The 26,102-nt window shown below is 34.2% G+C and overlaps 1 protein-coding gene across 1 annotated transcript; it reads left to right on the forward strand.

The window, feature by feature from the left end:
* Positions 1–11,204: 11,204 nt before the first annotated feature.
* On the forward strand, positions 11,205–15,690 carry LOC143224896 (membrane progestin receptor gamma-like). The gene has a single exon (XM_076453344.1). The coding sequence runs from the start codon at positions 11,205–11,207 to the stop codon at positions 12,195–12,197; it is 993 nt and encodes a 330-aa protein (XP_076309459.1). The 3' UTR covers positions 12,198–15,690.
* The last annotated feature ends 10,412 nt before the right edge of the window (positions 15,691–26,102 follow it).

Here is a 26,102-nt window from a genome sequence, read left to right on the forward strand (position 1 = left end):
TGCTGCTGCTTATGTGATTTCTTGCAAAACTAATATCTGATCAGAGTCCACTGGATACTGCATTAAATATCCAATTAGAATAGATATTTGCCTCATCTCCATTTGATATCACCGTTGTTTGGAAAGAAGTCAAAAAGTGGTCTTCAATGAACGCACCTGCCAACTGCTTATTTAAATCCTGTATACTCTCCATAGTACTGAGCTCCATTTTTTAATTCATGTTCAGCACTTCACTCACAAGATAAGCTATATTCGTCCAATGCTGCCCTCTACATGCAAACATTTTCTTTATAACACATGTCAAAAGCCTTCTTATTTCCCCTATTTAATTGAATAGTTCCAATATATCTCTCACGCAAATTATCATTTGTCACTTCACCACCAATAGGAGCGTGGCATAATCACGTGATGCATGTGACACTACGTGTAACTTCCTACCAAACTACCACTTCTCATGTGACAACGGTTGTGCTCGTGGGTATTCATTTATTTGTTTCAAGTTTAACGTTCAGCTTTAGTACACTTCCAAAGTGTTTTTTTTTAATTACTTTTACGTTTATTTAGACTGTTTCTTCACGTTAATTTAAAAGCAGTTGCATTATTATTTATTTGATTTTTGATTAACCCTTCTTTATATATGAATTCCAAAGTTCATGTTATCACTTTGGAGGTCACACCTATGACTAGTGCTATGTCACAGGCCTCAGATGTGGGAGATTTATCAGCATTTATTCACAAGAAGTTTGAATTTTACTTGGGTTAATAGTTAATTTCAATCTCTGGACTTCATCTCACTTCCTCCTCAGCCCCCCGCTAGTACAGCGAAAAGTCTACGAATTTATGATGCTAAAATCAGGGGTTCGATACCTCTCGGTGGGCTTAGCGTATAGCCTGATGTGGCTTATGTATAAGAAAAATACTCTCTCCCAAACATGTTAAGCCTGTTCTGGCTGACGAGAACTTGAAGTGAATATTTTAATCTCTTGATTTTGCCATGCCATCCTATGACCCTCCTAACGATGCTGTTAGACCTACTATGGTTTTCCTGGATTGGAAAATTGGACATATAATAAGGAAGGATGTAGTTCATATGAATAAGGTCAAGGGATAAAACATCACATAACTGAGAAACAATATCCAAGCACGTTCCTCAAATTAAATGATGGGATTATCATAACTTACCCTCACAAGTACAGACCAGTTTGCTTCTGCATGTCCTTGTCCAGACCAACAATTGTTAGTTTCTATTTCACCTGTTTAGGGAGCAGCCCCCGAATCTCCTGTAACTCTGACTCTACCCAGTATTCCTGCCTCACAATTCTTCAATTTCACTTTGTTCTTCTATTGGGACCGTCTAGGTCATGATGCAGCCTTAGTTTGCATCCATTTACCAACTTATTATCGTTGAACTTTAAGTATGTGCCTCATTCTTGTGGCATTACATATTTGACACGATCTCCCCGTCCTTGGAGTCACGAGTTGCATCAGTATAATAGTCTACCCTTTCCAATTTTGTTGCCCATTTGTTTCAGTCAGAGCCTAATATGGCACAGTTACGGCTTATCCTTTCCCTTCCCAACCCTTACATAGCTCTCCTCCTCGTGGTGCCTTGTCTCACCCTTTTGTCTTTAGCACGTTGCATCACCAACAGTAACTACCAGTTGAGCTCTGATCGAGTGGGAACTTGCCACTTTTCTTTATTAGCGTTGTACTTTCATCACAGATCATTGAAATCTTTGACTTTTGTCGGGACTATACGTGATCCCGTTCCTTTCCCCTCCTCCTATACCCATTTCCTTCCCTTTACCTCAGTATCCAATGGCCAGCCATTCTCTAATGGAAGAGATTCAGGGCCTGCTATCTCAGCAGGCCATCAAACCTGTTCTACATAATTTACGTGGATGTTATTCCTGACTTTTATTTTTTCCCAAGAAAACGGGAGACTGCAAGCCTATCATCAGTTTTTCATCCTCAAGTGCCCCATTTTATCATCTTCTCTGGGCTTACGGATGACCAAGATGACGTTACTATTGCTTATCTACACATCTTATCTCAACGCGGCCTCGTACTTATCTTTAGTAAGTCCATCAGGGTGTGGTTTACCACATTTGTGACCTACCCTTTGGTCTTGCTTACATCGCTCATGATTTCTGTTGGATAGTCAGCGCTTTTGCTCACTGTTTTCATACTCTGTGGTAGCGATTTCACCATTATATGGATGACCTGCTTCTTCTGGCTCATTCCAAACTGGAATTGGCCAGCTATACTTGTCAGTTCCTTCACGTACCATGGAGTTGTTAATTTGCTATGCCTTTTCAGCTCTTTTACTTCTGCTTGCAGCGTTCTTTCACTTTTAAGGATGTGGTCTTCATTGATATTACTAGTCCACCTAAGTCGTGCACATATGCAATTTCTTCAGTAGGCTCTTCATAATCAATGGAACCTTGCTCAGAATCTCTTAGCAGCTAACTCCCTTTGCCTTTCCTCGTACCCTGATGGACAATTAGCTTTGATGGTTGGACGAGGCCCATATGTCGCAAGCATCCTGCTTCAACTTCCTTGTACAAATTTCCATCTATTCACGAGCATACCCTTTCAGGGCTGGAGTGCATAGGCCAATAATCAAGAGGCTTTAGATCATTGGTGTGTTTGCATAACAGTGCCCTTGAAATTCCTGCAGTCTGTTTGGTTTTAAATCACTTCCTTTTTCTCGCCATACAGTGTCTGGTGATTCATTCAAAAAATTAGTGATGATAACACATATCAATTACCAAGGTGTTCCTAGTCAAGTTCTCTGTTTCCATACATTGGGTTTCCTATAATGGATCCTCATGCACCACATTCATTTCCTTGTGTGTCATGCTATGGGAGCTTTTAATGATCATCCTTCCAACTCCGACAAACTTCATGCGCTAGAGTGGTCTTTAAACCCCTTCATATTCTGGTGGCTTTGCAATCTGTGGGAGTTTGCATTTTCCATGACCCAAAATCACAAGTTCTCTTCTTCTGATCCCCTGGATTTCATTCTGGCCGTCGATGGCTTCTGTCAGAGGATGTGTGAACTATTTTGGAAGAACATTAATACATTAGGTGTCTTTAAAGCATACAAATATGCTCTGCTTACCGAGCAACACTGGTATCTGAGATTTTATTCAGTGAAGTAAGAATAGTCAAGTATACAATGTGTAAAATAATTTTAATTCCTTGTCCCACCAAACATGTTCACTCTTTCAGCCGTTGGGTCGTTATGGTGTTCGTTAATCCTACTATTTGTTGCTAAAAGAGTAGCCAAAGAGTTGGTGATGGGTGGTAATGACTAGCTGCTGTCCCTCTAGTCGTACATTGCTAAATGAGGGACGGCTAGTGCAGGTATTCCTTCTGTAGCTTTGCGCGAAATTCAAACATTCTTTGGTAAACTGAAGTGTGATTATCAGAGGAACAGATCTAAGCAGTATCTGACTCTTTCGGGTTGACAATAACCTAAATCCATATCCGGAGAAAAAGAATGTGTGTGTATATTCGTTTTCTTATGTTTTTAATTGGCAATCAGAAAAGCAAGTTTGTTAGCCTTTTTTTATTATTAGTAAACATTTTTGGTATTTTTTAACAAAAAAGCATGATTGTTTCCAAGCATGTAAAATTGTGAAGTGTGTAGATTAGTGAAAGGATTAAGTAACACAAGTTTCTTTTTCTAATTCGAAACATGAGTTAAATCAAGTTTTCAAATATTATTTAGGGAAAATATTTTTTTGGTGAAAAGATTAAATTTTGTTTGTTTTTTCAAATAGGTTTATAAAGAAATTTGTATTTATACATAATTTAAATATTATCTAAACAGTTAATATTTAATCAAAAGGAAGGATAGCATTACAAACAGTAAGATCAAACTTATGATGAAATAGAATATATATATGTAGAATAATATATATTTTAGTTGTTGTTGAAAACGGGATTTCTTATTTTCGTTTATCATAATCTTTCTTCAATAGGCCTAGTAGACATCAAATGACACAGCGGAATATGTGCGTACTTATAATGCTGGAATTCGGGTTTCGATAACCTTGGTGGGCAGAGCACAGATAGCTCATTGTGTTGCTTTGTGCTTAACTTCAAACAAGACATAAAAACAATAGACTTAGCACCAAACTAGTTCTAGTAGTAACTATAATTTTATTATAAAATAGTATTCACGATCTTTGACTCTCTATTTTATTAGTATATGCACAATTTATAGTTTTAGAATACACTCTATAACCTAGTTAACCAACGTACACCATCTTCTAAAAAAATAAATAAGTGTAGCATATTAGGAGGAAGATGTTGAAAAGAAATATGTAGGCACGCTAATGAACTTGGGGGGTGACCAAACAAGAGAGGGATGGAAGTGGACATATCACTTGATTCGGCTAATGATCATATAGCAGACTAAGTTATATCGACTTTACATGAAGAATGAAATCCCTTCAAGATTGGGTTTTAATTTTCGAAACAAATAGAGCTATAATTTCAAATCGTAAAATGTTATTCCATATGTATAGCCGAGAAGACTTTATTTGTTTTTTAATCATTAGCTGGGTCAAGTTATATGTCCACTTGCATTCGTATCTTGTTTGTTTCTTTTTTCTAAGTTCAGTAGCCAGCCTTACATAGTTTTTATTTGTCGATTTTCCTAATACTATATTATTTACATTTCAGTAGCATGTGGCTTTACAATAAATGTCATCTGATTGTAGTGAAATACTGTTAAACTATTATCCTAAGTTTCAAATCTATGATATTAAACATTACCAAATTATAATATTGAGTTGTAGTTTTTTTAAAGATAATGACTTAGTTTTATTACAGAATTTAACAGCAACGACATATTACACTATTTTATCGTGACAACTGTTATCTAAATAGCGGCTCTTTATATTCGTCACTTTTTAAGTGACTCCAAAAATACCAGTGTGGTCGGACCCCTCGCTTTTTTAAATTTCTTTTTCTAAAGTATGTATCCAACAGTTGCCTGTGGACCCATGAATATGTTGGTTATAGGAGCCATAACAATCTATGGGACATACAAAAAAGTAAAAGTATTCTCAGTATTGTAGTCTATCCTATCAATAAGTAATTTCATGCAGAAAATGATTAATTTCCGCATATTTTGATTACTGTTTTACAGCGCAGTGACGAAGCCAAGAGGGTTAGAGTCCCCTGAGAAACCTAGGCATATTATCCACACGTTATTTTTCAGCTTTTATTTATAATTAGACTCGTTTTGTATATTTAATTAAAAATACAACCTATATAAACACTATTACGTTTGATCACAAGAATTTAGTCAATATGGGATAAGCTACATTAATCGTTTTGTCCTGCTTGTTTCTATGTTATTATCTGTGAAAACAAAAATATTGTGTGACAGTATTATAAAACGTAAAAAGAGATGACAGGTACGGGTTACAAAGCGGCTTGAGATTTGATAAATAAAGATTTATCATGTTTCTAAATCAGGTTATAGGTGGCGTTTGAAATCACAACAATGATGAAATGTATCTGTAGGTACAATCTAAAAATTGTTATGTCATGTGTGTTGGAGGAGACGTAAATGAAATGGTAAAATTTTTATTTAAGTTTTAAGTACTGAATTAGTTAACTAAACAAAAACATTAAAATACACAATATAAATCTAGTATAAGCTAATATATTGTGGTTTATTATAAATGTCTTTAAACTTTATGTATAATATATGCATAATTCTTAGTAAGCGTAAGACAAGAAATAGTACTTTAGGGCGCGGTCCGACTTACCTGTTTAAAGTTAATTCAATAGCGAAGATTCTAAAGTAAAGCCGGTATGCTTTGTTTGTAAATTTGACATATCGTAGTGAATTTAACCTTATAATACATTTTAGTTTTTAAAGTAAAATATTATCGAAAATTATTTAATAGTCTGTTAATGTTGCATTAGTTTATAATATAAGGAGGAGGTGAAATGCCATTCGGTGATTCATTTCATATCACTGCTTTCACGAACTATGCAACTACAAATGCCCTCAGTTAAACCTATAATAAATATAATTATGAATGAATGAAATTACCATACTTGTTTGCATTTTACTTTCAATCATTAATGCATATATATAAGTTAATTTGCACTTTGCAGTATGATAAGTATAGCCCTTTATACAGTGTTTATTCAATAAAAGTATACTAAATTAGAAGTATTCACATGATAAAACTTATTTATAGGTGTCTATAGCACACAAAATATTAATTTCCCCAAAAAGTGAAGTAAATTTTAATTCACAATATTAACACTTAAATTTCAATACTAACGTTATTTCACACCATCACTTAAACATGCCACTTGTTGGCAGTTTATAATTGTAAGCACCTATATCAAAGGTTTTTGTATTCTATAACACACTGAACTTGAGTTCAAATCTTAAAACTTTTTCTATGTCTTAAATATCTTAAGGCTCGTCATAGCCAGGTGGGTTAAGGCGATCGACTCATAATCTGAGGGTTGCAGGTTCAAATCCCCATTGCACCAGACATTCTCACCATTTCAGCTGTGGGGGCATTATAATGTGATGGCCAATCCCACTATTCATTGGTAAAAGAGTAACCCAAGAGTTGGCAGTGGGTGGTGAAGACTAGCTGCTTTCCCTCTAGTCTTACACTGCTAAATTAGGGATGGCTAGCACAGATAGCCCTTGAGTAGCTTTGTGCAAAATTCAAAATAAACAAACAATAAATCTGTTAAATAATTTACAATTTTTATAGTCTGCATATGTGTGCTGTTTTCAATATGTTTTTGTAATAAGAGGACCAAAACTAAATTCAATGGTTTTCATTTTTTCTAAATTTTTGTAAATAACTATTGTGATTCAGGTGGGTTTTTTTTACTGTATTCAAGTAAATATTTGCTGAAATTACTAACTTTTATAAATGCTCTCACCTGGTCTTTTTATCCATGATGTATTCTCTCAGATCAGAGATGAGACCTCTTTTAAGAATATTTATTTATGTTAATGATTTGGATACTGACTTGTACAAGTTCTTAAAATTTCAGTTATGAAACAGACCCAAATAGTGACATTCTACTAATTGAAATAATGCCTACATGTACTTATTATAATAAAATGCTTTTTATTTGAAAACAGTATAGTTGTATTTCTCTAGTTAATTTATTATTAAATTGTAAAATAAGAAAGATAATAATAAGACATCTTGTATTATTTCCAGAGAGTAAATTCACAAGACTGGTTGAACTGTACAGTTGTTATTTATTTTATTATTTTCAGACAGTAAATTAATAAGAGGCCCTTTTGAGCTCAGCCACTAATTACATGTTTTCATCTTAAGGTGTGCATATAGGAGAAAATTCCATAGTTCAAAAGAAGAAGAAAAAAAATTCATTTTTGGTGTTAGTGCAAGACCAGCCATCCAAAGCAAGGTACACTTTGTTTTACTTATTTATTTTGGTGATCATATATTAGATTTATAGCTGTACCTATTTTCTGTTTGTTGCATTTTTTTCTTCAGGAATTTTGGTTTCTTGTCGTAAGTGAGATGTAAGGAACCACCTTTGGCAGTATAAGTTGAGGCACAGAAAGTCATCTGTGAAGAATTTTGTCAACATTGTATACAAGAAGTTGTATGGTTTGAAACATCAGATAGTTGCTGTAGCATATAGGTAGTGAGTACAATGTATTAATAATTTTGAATATACAAGTTAGCAGATCATTTGACAGTTGATATGAAGTTGTAGTTAATGACATGTTAAAACTACATTTTGACAATGTTTTGTAGATAGTTTGATGTCAGGTAAATATGAGTGCTTTTGGGAAGGATACGTGACATCCCTCTCCAGTGCAAAATGTATTCATACACTCAGATCATTAAATATGTGATCCAATCGGGAATTTAGAATTTCTAAGTTGTGTTTTTGTACTTAAGGGAATTAGAAACATAGGAAGTATGGATAAACTGGAGAAACAAGCACCATCCAGAGAGACCTGCAAATAGGTCATAGCCCAGTTGTGTTAAACTAAATGTGGCAGCTTGTAACAGGTGAAAAGCTATGAACACACAGGTCAATGTCAAAAGTTGATTATATGTTATATAGTCATCTCTGTAATCAAAAATGATCTCCAATTGAGAAAGCAACTTGATTTACATATATAGAAATGTCTTCCAAATTTTATCTGTTCAACCATCCTCCACACGTCATGCAAGTGGAAAATAAAACAGATATTTAACCTATTTCTTATAAACACACACTTTTGAGGTTGCTGGAGACAGTCTATAGTTGCCTGTCTGTTTGGGCTATTAAAATAGTAATTTAGAAACCATCACTCATATAAACTAGATGGATTGTTCCAAACATGAAAGCCTTATACATTGACTACAATGATATCATGAAGCTCCAAAACTGTTTTAATGTAATATACTGAATCTCTATATACTATTCGAAGATTGTGGCATTGATGTTAGATATTTATTTTGTGTTATTCAACTGAGAAGTTGTTTAACATATTAAATATGAAGCCCATTCTACAACTTGATTCATCACTTGAAACTAGCATAAACTTTTGTTACTTGGTTTTTGAGTCACAACTGTCTGTCTGAAATGTGTTTCATATTTGACATCTTTCCTGGTTTTGTCTTCTAATAATCTATGTATCTCAACAGTTAAAAACTGTCATTTGAACAAGTTTAATTTGTTAACTTATCTCTTTGTTGTTTTTTGTTTTACTTTACTTTCAGTTTTTGTCCTGTATAAGTAAAAAAAAACCAAAAAAAACTTTCAATAAATATTGTTTAAGATAATTTTCCTCAAATTGTTTAAATCTTTAAGACTTTTCATTTTGTCTGTAATTCTAAAGTAGCCATGATACAAACTTCCCAACTGGATTGTTTGCACAACCATCACTGACAGTTTAAGAGTGATCCAATCACACAGTTACATTATCTCTGCAACAAATACAGTTGTGCGAGAACATAGCATTAACATTCTACAGGTGTAATAATTTGTAATGGTGGAATGAGAGAAACAGTACTATGTAACACTATTAAAGAATAAAAAAACTATTTTAATGAAAATTCTACTGGTGGAACATTATTTCACTGATTATGAATCAAGAATAAGGTAGAAATGAATTTTAACTTAACATATGACTGTTAGTACTGATCTCTTTCAAGAAAGATAACACATTAACGTAGCTGAGGCTTCCAAAATCATACTACCTTCTCTCTCACCCAATGTTATTTTCTTCCTGGTTTGCTCTCTAAGCATTGCTAAAATATCACTAACTGTGCACTGATCTAGTCCTCCTTTTTCGTATCATTTCAGGATGTCTTGATCACGTGACTACTCTCCCTTAATCACGCTGAGCCTTTTGTATTAGTTCAGTTAGCTCTATATTATTCTAGCACAATCCTTAACTTCTCAACTGGCTGTAGAGACATGCTTCAACTCATTCTTCATGTAACTACAACAACTTAATTGTGCTTAATCACAAAGATATATCAGTGTTGACTTCCATTGTTTCTGCTTGTTCATTTTAGTAATGTTTCTGTTTTCCAAAGTCTCATTTGTTCATATGAGTTAAGATTTAATATGGTGGATGATGAAATTTTTGCATTAGTAGACAACGGTTCTGACACAAATTCTCAGATCTCATGGCCAACAATGTCTACTGGGGACGCACAGGTATGATTGGTGAAGGACAGTCACATGATCAGTACATGTTCTGAAATGATGTGAAAATGAATGGCTATAAAAGATTGGTGCACTGTTAGTGAACATTTTTTAGCAATGCTTGGAAGGCAATCACAGTAGAGATAGCTTTAGTTCAGCAAAAGTGATTACATGTTGGAAATTCATTTTTGGTGTAAGAAAATGTTAACTTTTACAGTGAGTCGTGATTGTTTTAGTCAAGAATTGATTCTGTCAAATATACCAAACTGCACTAACAGTTCACTCTGTCTGTATTTGCCCAATAAGAATTCACCTTCTTTCTTTCTGTAATTGTACACTTGTAAAATTGCGCCACTGCATTCTGAAAGTACCTCTGCTTAATGTCACAGTTGTAATGTAGTCCTCTATACATATGGTGAAGTAAAACAGTACCACTATCCCATAATAAAGTAGGTAATTTCCATGATCAGATATTTCAACTGACAATAACATCTTAGAATGAATTTATCATGTCCTCAAATTGAGTTTTAATGTTTCAAACAAGAAATTAGGAAAATATTTAAGTTTTAATATCAGGAAACATATACTACCAGAGAGTGAGATAGATGGCATTTGCATTACTACACACCTGTCTCCAAAGCCAATGTGCCTTCTCAGTTTTTACATCTGTAAAGGTTTTATAACACCCATGGTTAATTCAAACTTGTTAATTTATAATGAGTATCTTTTCTCTTTATCATTTATTTCATTCCTCATGTGCTCCAACAAGTATAACCTGTTTGTAATCTATGGAAAGCAAGCAAGTAACAGTGATGTGCTTTTAACATGACAATCTTAGGACAGAGCTTTTTGCACTAGAAGCTACACTTAATGTTCTCAACCTCTGTATTTCAAGTTATTTGAACATTCTACATTATAATGAATTGTAGGTAATAAAAACATATAATTTATTTTGGTTGAATGCTTTTTATTGTAAACTGACTTACGGTAAAAGATGCTTGCTAGATAGAGAAAATAACAGTTCTTGGAATGTTCAGTGGTTCATTGTGTAAAAGGCTGAATGTAGTTTTGATGAACTCATTGTAAATACTTAATTTAATACAATGAATTTCAGTTGTGTATATTATCATTAGAAAAGTAGAAAAAAGAATTATGAATGAGATTAGTTTTTGTTAGATTAATAAAGCACCTCAGGATATCTGTGAAAGAATATTTTCTTTTTCATTTTAAATATTTAATGAATTTTGTCGTAATAAGCTTTAGTTCAGTCTGCTAGTTGGTCATAGTTATTTCCTCGTGCGAGTTAAAAATTCGAATATATTTCAGTTTGTTTCATTTGTATATACAATAGAAATGTTTTAGTAATGTTCAACAAGAATATTATTCAGTTAATAAAGTAAGGTCATAAATTCTTTTTTTTTTTTTTTGAAGTTTGCTCTTGTTCTCTGCTTAACAGATCATTTTCCTCTCATTTCTAGATTTTGAAAATTTCAAATGAGCTGCAGTAGTGGTAAATGATGAAGTTTCTGAGTTTTGGAAGACTTCCTCTACTAATGGGACATCAGCTTCCACCTGACCTGAGAGAGATTGCCATTCTTGGTGGCTACCGACCTTTACAGAGTACACCCAGACAGTGTCTACAGAGCGTGTTTTTTCCTACCAATGAAACTATTAATGTCTGGACACATCTAATTCCAAGTATGTATTTTATGTGGAAACTAGTGACCTTTTGTTATTCACTAGATGTGTCCACAACACCCTACACATGGGCTTTCGTGGCCTACATGGTAACAGCGTGCACGTATCCCTTTGTAAGCGCCATGGCTCATACATTTTATGTCATGTCTACATTTGCAAGGAAGATTTGCTTTTTTCTAGATTATGGTGCATTAAGTTTCTATAGTTATGGAGTTGGCTTGTTGTATAGAGCTTATGCTTTTCCAGATACTCTTCTGGAGTCACAGTTTTGTGATATTTTTCTGTTGGTGTGTTTGCTGAATGCATTGATGTCCACTGTTATTGCCTGTTCTTCACGATTCTTTACTAGTAGAATTTTAATGAAACTTTTTAGATTTGGGGCTTTCTCTTTTCCATGGGTATGGGACAACATTCCTTTAATTTATCGTCTCGCATATGCTGATCAGCTTCAGTCGGTGTCCGAAGTACACTACATGCGGCAGTTGGTGTTCTCAGTTCTAATTGGTTTCTTGTACACTTCTCATCTTCCTGAAAGACTGGCACCTGGCAAGTTTGACATTGTAGGGCACAGCCATCAGTTACTGCACATTTGTGGAGTGCTAGCAACCACTGAACAAATCAAGGGAGCCCTGTATGACCTCAAAGTTCGAAGAGAGGTTCTTCAGGTTTCAGGCAAAATGGTCTGTAGTTCTTGGTCTGTGGGTGCAGTTGTGTTTTTGTTCTTTGTAAATGCTGGTATAATTGCTATGTTCACCAGATATGCCTGGAAAAGTCAGAATAATAACGGTGAACTAGATAAAGACAGATAGTTCAGCTCTAGAATGAGATCAAATCATTTACTTGTCATAATATGAAAAACAACACTTTATACAAAAAAAATGATAAATTTACTGTTTTAGGCAATGAAATATGGTAGTATTAAGTCTTTCATTGACATACATAATCAGAATTTCAGATATAAAGAAGACTTCAGGTTATCTAATAAAAGAATATTATTATATTAATCAGAGTGGTATATGAATTTTGTGTTCATAAATTCCTTTAGTTAATATTGTGTTTTGATTTCTTAATATCTTGAAATTTAGAGCTGTTAATATAATGTTGTGAAAGAGCCTTTAAAGTCTATTTAATAAAGTATTTGAGGTGGTTTAATTTTGTAGTGATGTTTGTTAAGTGTTAACAAAAAAAAACAACTAAAGATAGAAAAATTATAAGTTTGGTTTTGTATAAAATGACTATATTTTGTTAACCAAAATGGGACAGAATTATATAGAAGTTTGGACCTGTATTGATTGTAAGTTATATGCAGACAACACTAGTAAGGTTTGTTTTGTTAGTGTATCCGTATTTAGAAAAGGAAAATGTTTCAATGGTGTATCTGTGGTGATAGTCATCAGGTGTACCCGAGCTAATAATAAAATTAGGCAAAGTTTTTATTTCTAGCATACCTCTGTAGCTGACTTTGTAATAAATATTAAAAATGAAGTTAAGGGTATTTTGGGGAGAAAGTTTTTGGGGATATCTTTTATGTCCTAAGGACAATGTTCTTTAGTTGGAGAATGTGTAATCACTAATTTTGAAAGAATGTACACTGAAATTACTGTGAGAATTTTTTTTTATGATGCACGTAACTGAGTGTTGTAATAACAGTTAAATATGTATATATACACATACCACAAATAAATCGATTCTTAAGCCAAGTTTAAATATGATAAATAGTACCTTTTTTTCACAGCTTTTCTTGTGTCCAATTTAATTATGAAGTAGGTAACTGGAGTATATATGTGTGTATACATTCATATTTCTATCGTGAAACAGTATTCTATCAGTGTCATCTTAGCAGTATGAGTGTTAATTCAGTTCTGTTTGTAACTTAGAATTTTAGACTTTAAGAACAATAGAAAACAAATACAGGCGATAAATAAAATATTACACTGAAGTAAGCTAAACAGAAGTATAATTGTGGTGATGAATACTGTAAAGTGGGAATATATATATAAACTACAAGAGTTTTCCTCTATTAACCTTGTTAATAAATTACAAAAAAAAGATCATGAAACTTCTAGATCTGTAGGTTCCTTTTCATAGTTTAGCACATTAGAAGGTTCATTTTTCTCTACTGATAAAATGAATACTTTGTTTAAGGATGGATATAATATATGCCTTGTTACTGTAAAAGTATGTATTATGCTGTGGAATCGTGATTATCAGGATAGATTGACCTTTAAAGATTCAGAACACCTAAAGGTACGAATCTGTGATAGTACTAATTTGCATAGTTTACCGATGACGTCACCATAACAACTAGTTCACGTTAGATTGAAAAACAACCTTTGATTTTACATATAAATTAAATAGAACTTGTACACACAGTTTTAAAAATGTATTATATATGAGTAAACATGGCTATGAACTTTTGAAAAGTGCACGTTGTTTATGTACAGATACTTAATTCTGCTTGCAATACTCGTGCAGCTGCACAAAGTAGGCTTAACTTGCAATAGCACCCTATTGCAGCCAATTAAAAGGGGCTACATCTGTCATAAGCAAAACATGTAGTTATTTAATAGCCACTGTTCCGAGCAGGATAATGTCCTCCAGAGGCTCAACGATAAGTTTGCAGGCTTACGATAGTAAAATTTGTATTTTCATACCCGTGGTGGCACTGTAAACTTAGCCCACTGTGTTGCTTTGTATTTAACAAAATCTAACTATACCCGAGCAGGTTAACACTTGCAGTTATTTTAACGTGAAATTGCTGCTTTATTAAGCATACGTAATAAACAAACAGAACAGAGTAACACCAACAGCTCGATTAGGAAATAAATACTAAACTTCAACTACAACAAAATTGAAAGAGAAATTGTTAACAGTATTTTCGAGTGGAATCTATTGTTTCACTTCTGTGTCTTTTTCTCCATTAAAGTTATTACTGCTCGCATATCTTTTATGTTCCACACTTATTCCACCATAATATTTATCTTGCGTTTTCACTAAGCATTCAGTACATTTTGTTGAAACTATAATTCCGAATAATTATCTGATTTTATGCTCGGAATATTTCTAAAACTTATATGGATATTTATTTTTTTAAAACAAAAAATATATATATATATATATATGTATATGTTGGTATACAAGTTTTCATCATAATACATGCAATATTATGCGCGCGCTCGTCTGTACACTTGACGCATGGATGAGACAGATGAACCACGAACAGAAAAATAGGGATGACATCTGTGTATTTGAAGGAATACTATCATTATTAATCGTTAAATTATCGGTTAGTTTATATCCTATAAACTATTAGTTGAGTCTGCATGTGTTTATATATAACAATGTTAGGTTTCTACCTGTTACGTCAAATTGAAGAACTAACAAAAAATATTGGGTGAGATCATTTATGTGCTATGTGAAAAAAATATATGAAACTCTAGTTGTAATTAGTGCAATTATATACTATATTAATAATATTTATGATTAATATAGTTTTGTAAGTCGTATATAACCAATGACGCCACACACTCTCAAATAGATGCATAAATAGTTTAAAACGTGTGTAAAACTGTTTTTAAATTTTGCGCAAAGCTTCACGTGGGCTATCTGCGCTAGCTGTCCCTAATTTAGCAGTGTAAGACTAGAGGGTAAGGCAGCTAGTCATCACCACCCACCACCAACTCTTGGGCTGCTTTTTTACAAACTAATAGTAGGATTGACGAAACTACAACGCCCCCACAGCTGAGAGGATGAACATGTTTGATGGGACGGATTCGGATCTGCGACCCTCAAATTGCAAATCAAGCCCACTCACCGCCCTGGGCTCATCTATAGAAAGCTAACATGAACGTATCTGTAAGTGTAGACGTGATGTAGTTTTTAAAAGTGCAGAACACAAAACTGATGTGGTATCGTATTAAGTTTTGAGTACGAGATTTTCCAAGTATTTGAATGCTTTTGTCACGTAATGGAAAATATTTAGTAAGTTACCCCGGTGTCTTTTCTGTTTCATAAACGTCAGTTTGCAAGATAAACTAATACAAGCTCAGGTACAAAAATGTTTGTTGGTGTGTCCATTTTGTAGAGGAACGAATATATAACATGTTTTGTTTTTTACAAGCTGCAGTGTTAGTGAAGTAATTTTTATGTATGCAGTAAACTGATTTTATTTTTATATGTTCATTTGTTTTAGATGACACATAGTAGTTCATTATTTTAAAAAGTAGATGTATATATATATGTGTGTGTGATGTATACCGTTTTTTCTTACATAATAAAATTTGGTTATTTGTTGTATAAATATACGTGTGTGTGTTTCGATTTTGTATAAGCAAATCTTCATAATTTCATAGCTGCTCATTAAATATTAAACAAAAGTAAATGACAAAAAGGAGTTATTAATATCACATATGGAAACTTTGTATTTTTCACCATGTTTCTATGGTGATTGTTGAATATATATATATTTAATAAGGGTGGGATAACTGTGGTTAAATTGGCCAGCAGAAACACTGTCGTAGGGATTGCTGTTTGGGCTAGTAATTGTTAACCCTGGTCCTCGTACCTCTTCGAAAAAAAAATTGAAAAATGAACATGTTCTAATATATATATATATATTATTTTTTTCAGGAAGGTCTACATGGGGAAAGTGTTCGGATTGTACTGTTAAATGTTAAAAATGGTACCATTGTTGCAAAACAAATTCCAGCTTTTAAAAAGTGTTATATATACAAATTATGCCAATAAAGATAAAATCAAATACTCACTAACAGTCCTAATGAAGTAATTTTCTTGTTGTGAGGAGATTATGTTTGTTTAAAATTGACGTGTGATAGTTATTTTTCTAATTACCTAAATCTTGAATACCCAGTCTGAATTTTTGTGTTTGTCGTATTATTTAATAGAGGGCGCCACATTGCAATTATTGTTTTAGCGTTATACATAGACGCATAGATATAGATAAATGTTATTTCGTCCATTATAGTAAGATATGTTTTAGTGCAGTTTGTATTGTCGATTAACACTAAAAACAAATATTATAACAGCAGTTGATTAAAACGAGCTTAATTATTGTTTGTTTTGGAGTAATGTATAAAAGTAAAACTATATTTTCTTATTAGATGGGCAGAACTACAGTTCTACGTTTATAACTTTAATGGTAAATTATTTGCTAAACCAACAACGTTGATTATAGGACGCGGTTTGTGAACAAGACTTTATTTTACAGAGAGGCTTATTTCAGCACTGGTCCTAGCTAAGATCTCGGACAAACTCGACGTAACGACTACGTAACATTTTCTTTGGGCATGTTCAGTTATATTGGAATTGCGGGGTGATCGTAAATTTCAATGTTCTTTTGTTAATTACGTTTTACTACATTAAGCAAAAAATAAAAAATAAAGCACAAAATTAACCCGTTATGAGCACTCGCTATTTTAACACAGTACTTCAGCACACTTGTCATAACAAACATATTTACGCACCACATTTCCCAGTTGATTATATATTTATTAACAATCAAAATTCACAACGAACAATCACTTTTTGACAAATACAATAACTAAAACAGAAGTAGTTACATCCGACAATATACAGAAAACAAAGCAGCGGGTGAAGGTAATATACAAAACTTTCATTAAAAAAACAAGCTTTATATCCAAGATTCCAACCCATTGATACATATTCCCAGCAACTCTTATAGAATTCACTACCACCAAAATTAACTTTATGTTCAATTGTTTCTGTTTTGAATTTCGCGCAAAGCTATTGGAGAGCTATCTGCGCTAGTCGTCCCTAATTTAGCAGTGTAATACTAGAAGGAACGCAGCTACTCATCACCACCCACCGCCAACTCTTGGGCTACTATTTCACCAAACAATAGTGGGAGTGACCGTCACATTATAACGCCTCCAAGGTTGAAAGGGCGAGCATGTTTGTTGCGACGAAGATTCGAACCCGCAACCCTCAGGTTACGAGTCGAACGCCTTAACCCACCTGGCCATGCCGGGCCCTTATGTTCAATAACAAAAACTACCAACAAATAAATGGCCTAAGTATGGGGAAATCCCGTGTCACCAGCTCCAACCAACATTTTTATGACACAGATTGAACTACAAGCGGTCAATTCAGCCTTACACCCACCACTATACTGGTACAGGTATGTTGATGATACAATTGCTGGATTCACATCTACAGATAACCTCAAAATCACTAGAAGTGATACACAATTCAAAACAGAAATCCACCCATACTGAGTTATGCATTCCCTGGGACTCAGCACATGTAACAAAACAAAAACTCGACACATTAAGAAACCAAATAAACACAGCCATAAAACTATGCTCATCCGATAAGATTAACCATAAAATCAAGAAAATAAGACAACACTTCATCAACATCAACAAATTTTCTCAAAAGACCGTGGAAAAAATTTACGCACACACCTAGACCAATAACGAGCAAACAACAATAAATACCAAGATACAACAAACTACAAAACCTTATACTGCTGCATACCATATGTTCCCGACATCAGCGAAAAAATAACCAACATTTGGAAAAACTTATAACAAAACACAACATTCCATTAAACACCAAATTTATTCAAAAACCAGGTACAAAACTAAGGTCCATACTATATAAAGACCACACTGACAAACATAACACCAACATTATTTATAAAATAGAAAGCAACAACTGCCACGACATCTATATTGGAGAAACAAGCAGAAAAATGGAAACTATTAGGTTGAGGAATAATTCGTGAGCGTTTTTAAATAATTTCATTCAAGCATTACATGCAAGACTATACAATACTTCAATGCATGAACACATTACACCCAAAACATTTATTATGATACTTTATTTCATGTAATACCTAGGTATATAGTATGCATTGTTGTAAACGAAATTGCAAGAAATTAAATGCGAAAAGCAGATGGTGTCGAAAATGCTCGATTTTGTCCACTTGACATTCCATTTAATGAGCTGAAAATGAAAGCAAAAATTTAAGACATATGAAAATCAAACACACCATCTATTAGAGCAAAAAATTATCTACCAAATGACATGAAATATTTTGCGAAAGCGTTTCACTTATGAATATATTTTTTAACTTGAAAAAACGCTCACGAATTATTCCTCAACCCAATAGATTCAAAGAAAAAAAACACCTTTACACGTTTTTGAACTCTGCAACTCAAATAAACACAACATAACCATAGAAAACACTCAAATATTAAGAAAAATCAAAAGAAGTCCTACTTATACGGCAACTAAAACCAAAATTAAACCAATGTAAAGGAACACCTTAATACCTATACTAATTAATAACCTAACATCCGCCTGTAATGCCCCCTACAATCCCGTACCCGTTTATACTCTCGTTCCTGAGATGTGTCCATCAACAATCACAATCAAACTCTCTCCTTCTTAACCTGAATATGACCTAGAAAGGTCGAAACGTTGTTCTTTCCTTATCAATAAAAGTGTTAATACCCATACCAGCCATTCTGAGATGCATTTTTATTTCAAGTGGGTTTCTCGTCATCAAGAAATTGTTTAAGTAATAATTTAATAGCGTTATTAGCCTATTCGAATAAAGCAAATGTTCTTGAGTTTTTAAATATAAAGAATATGATAGAATAAACCAGAAAATTACCAACAAATCAGTTTAACAAGCTGTATGTGTAAAACCTTGGAGAGAATAATTTTAACATTCCTATAGTTAACATCCAAATTACCTAAAGTGCAAAGCAAACTACAAACCAGTCAGTCTGACTCACTGAAACCAAAACAAATGCACTACCCTCTGCTTTCTCGATGTATAGAAAGCATTCAAAACTGTAAGCGAAACAGACTATATTGCTAAAGGTTTTCTCCAATAGGGGGAGTAAGCAGTCTTATCTTTTTCATCATTTATATAAAGAACATGTTAGTAACAAATTCAGATTATTGCTTAACATCTCAATTCGCAAATGATGTAGCGATATGGAAGAGTTCTATAACCCCTTCAACAGTAACCGCCAATTTACAAATAATTCTTAATCAAATAATTGAATATCGCCAGAAACATAGAATCCAAATAAATGTACCAAAACAAACATAGTTGTATTTTCAAAAAAATACACAAATGCGTTTGCACAACCCAAAACTACAAATACGTGGAACTTTTCTGAATACCTCAACTTCTGCAAAATTTCTAGGCCTAACATGGAGAAACTAAAATACAAACAAAGGGGCTGTCGGATAAAAATGACGGTACATTACCAGAAAATATTTTCACAATATATAAACGGTATATATAGCGCCTACTAATAGAATATGCTATTTTCGTATGGATTAATGTAGGAATATTCAATATAAATAAATCACAAATAATTCGAAATTTGGTAATTATTACAGCTTATAGATTTCCCAGAATAACAAATTTTTATTTCATGCACAAATATAAACTAATCTGTGGCAGGATCCTAGATTGCTCGTTCAAGTATTTTAGATTTATTTTGGGATTTTGTTCGTTTCAGAGAGAATCGAACGAGGGGTTCTAGCGTGGTAAGTTTATGAATTTACTACTATCCTACCGGGGTATTTAGCTTAGTGTTTGTGTCACCTGTTTTCAAGAGGTGATTATTTTATTATTATTTTATATTTGTATTTATAATATCAATTTAAGTGTATATATATATATTGCTACGTTTTACAGTTTATCCCAGACGAGTCTCCGATTTATTATGTTACTTACGTTACATATTACGAATAACTGGAAATTTGGATTTAAAAGTTGATTAAATGCTAATGTGTACCAATTTTATGATATCTGCCAACAAGATTGATACAGACAATTTTATTTCTTAACGCAAATATATTTTAATATACAAGCAACAATATATTTTATAATAACGGTTATTACTAATAATTTTTACAGATAACAGTTTATATACAGAAGTTTTACAAACTCACAAACTATACTGAGTCTTCTGTCTAGTCTAGAACTGAATATTCTATCGACGGTCCAGGTTAACACCGGGTAAATTAATTCTAAGTTGATATTATTACACCTTGCTTTAGCTAGCTACTGTCGTTTCTTGATTGGTCTCACACCGCTTACAAGCTGACTTTTTATCGAAATAGTTATTTAATGTCTTCGTAGAAACACGTCCAAAGTTGATTCACTGAAGTTGAGCGGTTTGTAATATTCGAAATCTATAAACGCTCTTGGTCAAATTCTGTTGGGTTTTTTTCGATTAAAAAACGTTAATCACAATTATAACTTGTAAAGCTTTGTTTTGTTCTTTTTTAATTTCGCACAAAGCTACACGAGGGCTATCTGTGCTAGCCGTCCCTAATTTTGCAGTGTAAGACCAGAGGGAAGGCAGCTAGTCATCACCACCCACCGCCAACTTTTAGCAACGAATAATGGGATTGACCATCACATTATAACGCCCCCACGGCTGAAATGGCGAGCATGTTTGGCGCGACGGGGATGCGAACCGCGACCCTCGGATTACGAGTCGCACGCCTTAACGCGCTTGGCCATACCGGGCCACTTGTAAGGCTTATAGTTTACTGGCGTTAGCGACTAAACAGTATTATATTACTGTTTCTCGGCTAGCTTTTATACCAATTTGACGAGATTCTCGAATGTTCAACAATATTCGAAGACACGCTAGTATTTTTGTAAAACATATGTGGTTGATTCTTGCTATGGAGAATCTTCTACAAATTTAAAGAACAGGCTGAAATTGCGCAATACACTTCCAACTATATAGGTTACATGCATCAAACTGAAACAAAAGTAGATATAAAATAAATGTATAACAGTAAATTCCTTACATCAGCTACACGCACAGCTATACACTCGTGGAAATGGTAAAATACACAACCTGAAATAATGGTATTAAATGGTAGTCAGTAAATACATAACGTAACAAAACATGGGATTTTAAATGAGATTTTCATTCCAAAATAATAATAATTATAACCTCCTTTAGAGGTGAAAAATATTATTAGAATTTGTGCTAAATCATCTGACTGAAATTGCACACACACACAGCCAGAAGCTTTGTTATAATACTCTGCAGGCCGTTTTATAAACAGAATTCTTATTCTATATGGAAAATATATCGCCCTCCCCCCCGCTAGTACAGCGGTAAGTCTACGGATTTACAACGCTAAAATTAGAGGTTCCATTACCCTCGGCGGACTCAGCAGATAGCTCGATGTGGTTTTACTTTAAGAAAAACACACATACTACATGGAAATAATATCTATTTGTGTTTTTTCAAACTTAAAATAACCCCTACCCCCCTTTACATTAAAATAAATTTCACAAGTGATAATAACAAAGTCGACATTTTTAATCTGTTTTAATATGTTTTTCAAACGAAAAAATCTTATAAGTGGCGAATTATTACATGAGCAAAGTGATAAATTTGTCAGGCTATCGTCGTCTGCAATTTCTTTATTTCTTCCGCTGTTATTTTAGGCCCTACCACCATAAAACTGGCGCCATCAAAAGAGTTTGGATGACGTCATCTGTTCGATCAACAACTCGAACAGTTAATCTAGATCGAGATTGCTAAATAAAGAATACGCTGGCTCACAGAATTTCATGGAAGGCTACAACAGCCTAGCACATGTAGTGCAATTCTTATTTAAGACGATGCTAAAGTGTGCTAGGCACAGCTTGTTCGAGCGCTACTCTTCCGGTTTTTTTTGTGTGTGTTTTTTAACCGTCAAACATCACTAACAATGATAATGAATAAAATAACATACCTGTGAATAAAGTAACCACCACCTTAAAGGCTTAACTTTCATCGTTTGATTACTACCCTCTCCAACCGCATGTTATCATCCAATTGTTCAGAGTGAAAGAGAATTACATTATTTTTCTAGAGGTTCAAAAATTGAGTGATAATTACATATCGTCTTTGAAAGCACATTATTATTCAACGTATACAAAAAAAAACAAAAAAACTTATAATCATAATACGTCCTGTAATTTGAGACCGGTACTTCAGTGGCGTGTGTGTATGTTATTGCAAAAGCCACATCTGGCTATCTGCTAAGTCAACCGAGACTTCAGTGGCTCGGCAGTAATTGTGGAATTATATCGTTTTTGTTCGTGAAATTTCTAGAAAAGCTACTCGAGGACTATCTGCACTAGTAATCCTTAATGTTAGATTGGTAGACGAGTGAGAAGACAGCCAGTCAACACCACCCACTGCCAGCTCTTGGTCCACTATTCTTACTAGCCATAACTTTATATAACTTTCAATCCTGCGACCCTCTGACTGCGGGTGAAGCACTCTAACTACTAAGCCCTGTTAGGCATTGAGTATAACGCTTTAATTTAGGGTTTGATAGGCGAAGACACAGATGTATATTCCGTTGGGCAGCTTTGCGCTGAACCCCAACGAATATCGACGTATTTTTTATTTATAAAGATGTGTGTCTGTGAATAGCTAGTCTTATGACGTGACTTATTTAGCTACCTTCAACAAAGAGAGCTGATTTACTACTCAGAAAATTATTTTAAAAAATATAATCATTAAAAATAATTATTATTTAGGTTTTATAGATAATTTTTGCCTTATTTAAGTCCGGTAGCAATGATATTGTCTGAATTGAAAAATGTTCATGTTTACCTGAGTATTAAGGACTTACTTAAATCATTTTACATTTTTACCTACGATAAGATATAGTTGAATGTGATTTTGCAATTTAAAACGTTAAAGTTATTATGTATTTAAGATGATAATTTTGTTTACATATATCCGATTCATCCCCGAAAAAAAAAAAAGAATTATGTACAATATTCCAAAAGCGCTTGGGTTATAAAGTTCCATGTATTTTGTTATGCATGCATGTGCGTATATGTTTGTGTATATTTACAGAAATTGTTAATGGTGCAGGGAACTGAAACAGAATCCCATCTGGGATGCTACCGTATAAAGCGCTAGTTATCGTATTTCGTGCAAGTTGACGTGTTTGAGACAGCAGGTGCGTACGTGTGTTCAGTGTTTGTAAAATTTGCTGACGTGCATCTCAGACAAAGAGTTCTCACTTTGTCTTTCATATCTTTCGTATATACAACGGTATAAGTTACATAAAAACAAGCCCTAATCTCTAAAACACAAAGTTTATTTAGTCTTTCTTGACAGATTAAAAATTAAACGATGAAACACCGTTCGTGAAAAACAAAATAATAACATTCGTTCAGTTAACTACCCATTGCATCACATGTCCCATTGTAACTTCGTTAACTAACTTCCTCATGTGTCGCATCGTGTTTTATGTAATAATTCTCAGAAAATTTTACAAACATAATCGGTCCGGCATGGCCAAGCGGTTAAGGCACTCGCCTAGGCAGTCAAGGGTTACGAGTTCGAATCCCCGTCACGCCAAATATTCTCGCCCTTTCAGTCATGGGGGCGTCATAATGTTACGGTCAATCCCACGATTCGTTGGTAAAAGAGTAGCCCAAGAACCGGTAATAGGTGGTGCTGACTAGCTGTCTTCCCTCTAGTCTCACACTGCTAAATTAGGGATGGCTAGTGCAGATAAGCCTTTGTGTAGCTTTGCACGAAATTAAAAAATAATAATAATAATTGTAACGCTCTGTACACCAATCAACAAAAGTTTCCGCTCAGCCTCCTAGTAGTGGCTGACTGGAGTATTTCGTATAAGTAAGAAAAATTATTTTCTTTTTTTTTAATTATTTGAAATACACTAATTAATTTTTATTCTTAGGATTTTCAGAGCATAAACAAATATAACTATAACAACATCACTTAGATTACAACAATGTATTTTGAAATACGTAATAAGTAAACAATATTGTAGTTTTAACCTACCAAGGCTGGCTACGTGGAAACGTTCCACCAAATTTATGACGTCACAGAAAAACTTCTCACCAAGAAGTTTGGTTTGGTTTGGTTTGAATTTCGCGCAAAGTTACACAAGGGCTGTCTGTGCTAGCCGTCTCTAATTTAGCAGTGTAACACCAGAGGGAAGGCAGCTAGTCGTCACCACCTACCGCCAATTCTTGGGCCACTCTTTTACTAGTCTTAGACTGCTAAATTAGGGACGGCTAGCGCATATAGCCTTCGAGTAGCTTTGCGCGAAATTAAAAAACAAACAAACAATTTAAAAATTTCCATGTTCGACACCCCACAGCTGCTTATTAGTAATCACATGTACTCTGTTATTAAATAACTAAACACTAATAATATTCTAAACTATGCTCTTTACTTTGACTTACCTCTTAGAAATTACTTTTCAGCGTATAGACTTTGACTCATTAACACCGCTTGGAGAAATGCGTTCATTTTGTCAAGTATTTTGTATGTACAGTGGAGGACCATTAAGCCGCGGACCAGTTAACTGCAAAATCGCTTAAGCCACTGTAGCAAGTCTTGTGAGCGATGTGAGCGAGGATTATCGCGGGTCACCACTAATTTAAGAACGTGTGAAAACGCGGCTTACGAATTTAATCCTGGCTTTATAACTTCAAGGGGATATTTAAAAAGGATTTGCTTTAATTTGGGAAATAAATAAAATATATTACAATAGAAATCGACCGTTAATCTACCTTATCCGCTCTCTATGTTAGCTTTATGGAGGCCGCCATTGTTACCGAATCACACCTCTCCATACATTAAAGTTAATCCGCGGTAAATCCGTGAAAAAAGTGATCAATAATTAAAGTATTATTTTTAATTCGATAATCCGATATAATGATCACGCAATGGCCCGGATGAGGCTCCTCGGCGGAGCTGTTAGCGACTTCGGCTTTTCAGTCACAAAGGTTTAAGCCGCGGACCACTTAAGCCGCGGTTAAGCAGGTTGACCCCCCAAATACCGCGGCTTAACGGCGCTCCACTGTATAAAAATATTGTTTTAAATAAAAACTTCCTACACAGTACTTTAAAATGCTGCTTTTTATATATTGTGTATAAAAGTAGTCGAATAAGAATTACTTACATTTTTTCGAGGTTAATGGTTCGTATCTTTTTGTTGACGAAAAAAACATTCTGTAATTTGAAGGCGTGAATACACTGTGAAAGTGATGGTCAAATTAATTATTCGATGAAACATCAGAAGTTCAAGAGTTGTCGATAGGTGCTGCTACCTAGCTAGCTACTTTCCTTCCAGTTTACTTTACCATTTTAATAATAGGACCGCAGATGGCCTTAGTGTAGCTTTGCGTATAAACATAACGATAAGGCCTGGCATGGCCAAGCGCGTAAGGCGTGCGACTCGTAATCCGAGGGTCGCGGGTTCGCGCCCGCGTCGCGCTAAACATGCTCGCCCTCCCAGCCGTGGGGGTGTATAATGTGACGGTCAATCCCACTATTCGTTGGTAAAAGAGTAGCCCAAGAGTTGGCGGTGGGTGGTGATGACTAGCTGCCTTCCTAAATTAGGGACGGCTAGCACAGATAGCCCTCGTGTAGCTTTGTGCGAAATTCAAAAACAAACAAACAATAAACATAACGGAAAGAAATAAAATAATCTTAAAAATTGTAGGGAGGAGTGTTCATTTAAGAAAGGATAAAGTGGGGTGAGGTTTTCTTGTTAGTTCAAAAGTACACGTTTGGCTTGTTTGTTTGTCGTTAAACGCGAAGCTATACAATGACCTATCTGTGATGTGCCCACCAGGGGTATCGAAAACCTGTTTTTTTTTAGCGATATGTTTGTTTGTTTTGAATTTT

The sequence above is a fragment of the Tachypleus tridentatus genome, chromosome 9, assembly GCF_004210375.1.
Source record: "Tachypleus tridentatus isolate NWPU-2018 chromosome 9, ASM421037v1, whole genome shotgun sequence".
NCBI classification, from domain to species: Eukaryota; Metazoa; Arthropoda; class Merostomata; order Xiphosura; family Limulidae; genus Tachypleus; species Tachypleus tridentatus.

Excerpts from the sequence above, each read along its gene's own strand:
- LOC143224896 (XM_076453344.1), top strand. The coding sequence starts at position 11,205 with ATGATGAAGTTTCTGAGTTTTGGAAGACTTCCTCTACTAATGGGACAT.